Source organism: Quercus suber, unplaced genomic scaffold, assembly GCF_002906115.3.
Source record: "Quercus suber isolate HL8 unplaced genomic scaffold, Cork oak 2.0 scaffold_121, whole genome shotgun sequence".
Taxonomy (NCBI): domain Eukaryota; kingdom Viridiplantae; phylum Streptophyta; class Magnoliopsida; order Fagales; family Fagaceae; genus Quercus; species Quercus suber.
In genome coordinates this window covers 1,342,177-1,348,276 of record NW_027069586.1, presented here as the reverse complement: position 1 = coordinate 1,348,276, position 6,100 = coordinate 1,342,177, and the positions used below count along the sequence as shown (strand labels likewise).

The following is a 6,100-nucleotide window of genomic DNA, read 5'->3' as shown; positions in this document are numbered from 1 at the left end:
AAGTTGTTAATGTAATGCATTTGGATTTTGGAGAGCATGAGCATGTAGTTGTCCAAGATAATATTTATAGTGCAGTCAATAGCAGAGTAAAATATTGATTTATACATGTTTTAGACTTAAACATAGTCATCGTAAAATTTTATTGTTGCATTATATTCTTTAATCTTTTACTAATAATTGTATTTCATTGTTATCCTTAACGACAAAAATTTAGATGTGTCAAAAAAAATGTTTACGGGATCAAAAATTTACACCCACAAAATTATCCACATTTAGGTGCAACTTGTCATACCTTCAAATATCATATATTTTCCACAAGTTTGCACACAAAACCACACTATTTAGTTGCTGATAAATTGTGGGAAAATGTAAGTAATGAATATATATATATATATATATCCAAAATAGGAAATATGAAAACAAATGGGCTGCAAATATTTCAAGAATAATACAAATATTTTTCCATGATCCAAAGTAAAAAATAAATAAATAAAAAATAATAATAATAATCACCCAAACCAAGCAATAAAACCCAAGTGCAAATATACCCAAAGCCAACACCCTAAAGATCCAAACACTAGCTTTGTTACCCCCTTCAAATAAACCCATCCAATCACTGCCGTATGCACGTAGAGTCTAATAGATGCATATTCTTAGATACAATACATTATTTTCTATAATTAAATTACAAACACATTGAATTGATCAAAGTACAAATAATCAATAATAAAAAAAGTACATACAACATTATTTTTTGCAAGTAATATTAAATTTAAATACAAATATGAGATAAGCGATATCTCAGTAATAATGATAATGATATCATTTGTGGTAGTACACTACTACGGTACATTTAGTTCAAACCTCACATTTCCCTCCCTCAATATCTATTAATACAGTGAATTTAAAGAACGGTTCCAATTAGTAACATTGCAATCTCTGGTTTTAGGCCAAGTAGGCCAAGTAGCCTCCCACTTTGCCTGATTAAAATCCACCATCAAATCTGAACACCCAGCCCAAGAAGACTTCTTGAATCCTCGAGTCCATATGACTAACTGCATGCCAAAAATCACAGTCCCATTGTCTCTATCCTTCCTTATGTCCTCCAACACCCAATCCTTCACCTCTCTTTTATCTCCTTCCAAACCCTTTGTGGAAAATTTGACACTCGTTGTCGTTTGACCAATAACTTCCGACTCTTCTTGTACTATCTTCGTAGAGTTCACAGCAAGTATATGATCTTTGTATGATACAAAACCCTCAACATGTTGGAATAGCGAATTGTTTACGAAAACTGGGGAATCGCCCACCGACTCAGGTACGACTACGAAAATGGTGAATTCGGCTACCCATTCAGCAACCAATTGTGAATCTAAAGTTTGAAACTTGGGAACAGCGAAATTGTGAAGGATGACTTCAGGGATTTGTTCATGCTTTGAAAGCAAGTCCCTTATGAGTATACATAGACACAATATTATTGCAAGCGTCATAATTAAATTCAATAACCAGGAAGACTTATCTTTGTTGACCCAACTTCGACCTGTGGACCCATTAGACTGTGGTGGTGGGAAAGAGAAGTTGGAGTTGGAGGCCATGGTTAAAACTTCAAGGAATTAATGGCACGTGAAGGTTTTGTAAAGTTTTTAGAGAATGGCGTGCTGAAACAAGAAGAGCAAGGAGAGAGAAGCAACCGGAAGAGGAAGGCTAGAACAGAGAGAGAAAGGTGCAATCGTATTAGTGATTCACATCATTCCTAGATATATATAGCATACCAAAATATTTAAATTATAGATAGTGGTTGGTCCATGCCTGTGTGAGTTGTTAATTTAGGGATGTTGTAAAATTGTTATGATATTTTGTTATGTTTGTAGCGTAAATCTAATGAGAGTTAGAATTAGATTGATATTTATATACAAAATCAAGCTAACCTAAAGTTCTAAACCAACTCTACGGCAAATATAATCACAAAAACTAAACAAACTCTAACTGCTAGCAAAGCAACGGCTATAATTTCTGCAGTGTAGACAAAACAGCGTCATGAAAAGACAACAAACCCATTTATTGGAACAGATATTAAGTTTAGATACAAACTAGTTTGGGAAAAGATCCCTCCAAACCACTAGGTGACAACATAAAAAAGTTACATATGTCTTAGTCATGTGAGATGGACATGACCAACATAATAAGCTAGCTGCTTGGAGGATTGGTGCTTCAGTTGTCCACAATGATGTTTCTAGACCTAGTAGTCAACTGGCTAAACCGCGTATCAGACCCTGAATTTGGAAGTCTTTATAGAATTTCATGCATGGTGTACACCAAATGAGGCCAAAATGGAAAAGCAAAGGCCATGTCCACAGTGTTTTTGTTCGAGATTGAGTTTTGTATCATAGGCCCAAGAGAGAGGGCCTTCTTTGTACAAAAAGCAAGTAAAGGGTTATAAGAAAATTTTCAAAGTGAGCATCACGGTTCCCTAATGTCAATTTGGCATCCCAAATGGCCAACACTGGTGAATTTGTGACATTAAAACTTTCTACTGAAAATGTGTCTAAACGAAGAATTGAAGTGCATCTTTTTGTGGACCAAACTTCAACCTCATATATATAGGCCCGCGCCCGCCATAGATAGTTGTTGAGACTTGAGAGAACTAACAAACCTAGCACCACGATCACAATATTAAAGACTTCATTGGATCAAATATAAGACATGATTATTTCTGCAACACAGACAAATAACATATATTTACTTAATTTGAAATTCTGTACTCCCTCCTCCCAAATTATTTTGTCCCAGATCTATTCCATTTTTTGGATGTACCAAAATGAAATCCTCTTCTGAAAATTTAATAAATAAAATTCTTATCTTACTATTTACTTTATTTAAAAAGTCAATTTCATTCTTTTTGTATAGTTCAAATTAATGATGGTAATTTTGGGAATATGTACATTTTTACATGTTTCCTTTAAAAGTTCAATTTTCTAAATAAGATCAACAGTTCGAGATGGAATGAGTATATAGTTACACTTAATAATTTAATTATATTTATGCATTGCAATAAATTGATAATTAAACTTTGTGACCAAAAGTGGTGCTCCGTACTCGAACTATAATTGTTACCACTTACCACATATATTCCAGTAAGAACCATTAAAATTTTTAAAAGGTGGAATTCAACTTAATTAATCAAGAAAACTCAAACAAAACAAACTCTAAAATATTATTATTTGTGATGATGCCAAAAAATCAACAGTAAGTCACATGGTCCTCCAAACTCGAAACAATACCTGCACAACACAAAAAGAAAAGACCTAACAGAGAACACCGGTGTGGTGCCGGCCAAGTGTCCTCTAAAAGTCAAGTTAGAACTTATCACAATTCTAAAGTACCAGAAAATATTATTTGTGATGATGCCAAAAAATCAACAGTAAGTCACACGATCCTTCAGGCTCGAAACAATACCTACACAACACAAAAAGAGAAGACCTAACAGAAAGCACTGGTGTGGTGCCGGCCAAGTGCCCTCTAAAAGTCAAGTTAGAACTTCTCACAACTCTAAAATGCCAGAGCTTGGGGAATTATGCATACCTTGGCTAGTGAGAGTTTTGGAGCTTTTATAGTAGTAGAAGGTTGACATCTCTTCCTTGATTTAGAAGTCTTTTCCTTATAAAAGTCTTCATAAGCGTATTCTATGGAATCCTTTCCTTGTAGGAGTCTTTTCGACTAACACTAAGCATGGAGTACAAAATATTTCCTTATACACGCATGTGTGGAGGACAAGTTAAGGTCATGTCAGAGCCGTCAGTCTCGTGCATCCCCTTCAGCTTAGTGTAGTCAACCTTCCATCTTCCCCAAGTTGACCCCGTCAACTTAGAGTTGTAGACTCCCTACTGTTGTCACTTGTCAATGGACACAAGTAAGACCGACGGGTTTGTTTAGAATCATCGCTCTATGCCTTTCCATTAGTGAGTGTTCATATTTACAATTTTATCCTTATCAATTTGTATGTGTAAATATTAAAGTCCAAGCTAGATCTAATTTTGAAAAGTGAGAGAAGGAGCCAAAAAAAGAGTATAAAGGAATAAAAGCATGACTTGCATTGTTCAATTTTCTTCGAGAGACATTTATTTTTCATTGTTTACTAAATCAATAAATTTAGTGACAAATTTTTTCATAATTTTTTATAATACTTTGTGAGTGTTGGAAAGTAAAAGTAATATTAACAATGAATCTATATGAAAATGGTTGGTCAATGTTCACAACCAAAAACCAACCATCAGTGACAGAGCTAGGACTTGGAGTTAGGGGGTGAGTTTGACGGTCTACTGCTAGCTGCATGCGGTGATTTTGGCATCTGGGTCTGCTACTATTAGCTACTGAAGGGCCTTTTTGTGTCTTTGATGCTTGCATCTACTACTGAGTAAGGAAAAAATTATTTTGTTTAAATTTTTTTTAAAGGCTGAGTTGTTTGTTCTAGGTAAAATTAGTTGATTGGGCTTAATATTTTTTAGCTTTGCTATTGGTAAATTTTATTGTTAAGCTAATTTTTTTTGGACTTTATATTTTGTTTTAGATTTTATATCTATAAATTTTTTTATGGCCTTTAAAATTAGGAAAATGCTAAAGCTACAATTTTTTTTTTTTACTAATTGTTGATGTGTAAGTTGTAGGTCTAAATGCGAACTAGTAAAAATTTGCTATCTCAATAGTTTGTAAAAATATTGTAGAAAATTTTGTGGTTGTAGCATTACTCTTAAAATAATCAATGATATTGTTAAGAGAGCAAAGTGTAATTTTATAAAACAAAATTTCTAAAATTAATACCTAAGTTATATATAATAGTAGTTGTTTTTAAAAATTTGCTAGGGGAACTGCCCCAAAGCCCAAGAGTACCTCCCATGCCAACCATTTCATTAAGTTGTAGAAAGAATTATGCCCATAATAAAGTAGTTTTTTTTTTTTTTTTTGAAATAATATAGATAAGATATCATTTGTGGTAGTACACTACTACGGTACATTTAGTTCAAACCTCACATTTCCCTCCCTCAATATCTATTAATACAGTGAATTTAAAGAACGGTTCCAATTAGTAACATTGCAATCTCTGGTTTTAGGCCAAGTAGGCCAAGTAGCCTCCCACTTTGCCTGATTAAAATCCACCATCAAATCTGAACACCCAGCCCAAGAAGACTTCTTGAATCCTCGAGTCCATATGACTAACTGCATGCCAAAAATCACAGTCCCATTGTCTCTATCCTTCCTTATGTCCTCCAACACCCAATCCGTCACCTCTCTTTTATCTCCTTCCAAACCCTTTGTGGAAAATTTGACACTAGTTGTCGTTTGACCAATAACTTCCGACTCTTCTTGTACTATCTTCGTAGAGTTCACAGCAAGTATATGATCTTTGTATGATACAAAACCCTCAACATGTTGGAATAGCGAATTGTTTACGAAAACTGGGGAATCGCCCACCGACTCTGGTACGACTACGAAAATGGTGAATTCGGCTACCCATTCAGCAACCAATCGTGAATCTAAAGTTTGAAACTTGGGAACAGCGAAATTGTGAAGGATGACTTCAGGGATTTGTTCATGCTTTGAAAGCAAGTCCCTTATGAGTATACATAGACACAATATTATTGCAAGCGTCATAATTAAATTCAATAACCAGGAAGACTTATCTTTGTTGACCCAACTTCGACCTGTGGACCCATTAGACTGTGGAGGTGGGAAAGAGAAGTTGGAGTTGGAGGCCATGGTTAAAACTTCAAGGAATTAATGGCACGTGAAGGTTTTGTAAAGTTTTTAGAGAATGGCGTGCTGAAACAAGAAGAGCAAGGAGAGAGAAGCAACCGGAAGAGGAAGGCTAGAACAGAGAGAGAAAGGTGCAATCGTATTAGTGATTCACATCATTCCTAGATATATATAGCATACCAAAATATTTAAATTATAGATAGTGGTTGGTCCATGCCTGTGTGAGTTGTTACTTGTTAATTTAGGGATGTTGTAAAATTGTTATGATATTTTGTTATGTTTGTAGCGTAAATCTAATGAGAGTTAGAATTAGATTGATATTTATATACAAAATCAAGCTAACCTAAAG

General features: G+C 34.4%; 2 protein-coding genes across 2 annotated transcripts; both read right to left on the bottom strand.

Annotated features, from left to right (window-relative positions):
• Window positions 1-890: 890 nt before the first annotated feature.
• LOC111987260 (uncharacterized) lies at window positions 891-1,595 on the bottom strand. The gene has a single exon (XM_024018955.2). The coding sequence runs from the start codon at window positions 1,593-1,595 to the stop codon at window positions 891-893; it is 705 nt and encodes a 234-aa protein (XP_023874723.2).
• A 3,454-nt stretch (window positions 1,596-5,049) lies between these two features.
• LOC136068553 (uncharacterized) lies at window positions 5,050-5,754 on the bottom strand. The gene has a single exon (XM_065775875.1). The coding sequence runs from the start codon at window positions 5,752-5,754 to the stop codon at window positions 5,050-5,052; it is 705 nt and encodes a 234-aa protein (XP_065631947.1).
• Between the last annotated feature and the right edge of the window lie 346 nt (window positions 5,755-6,100).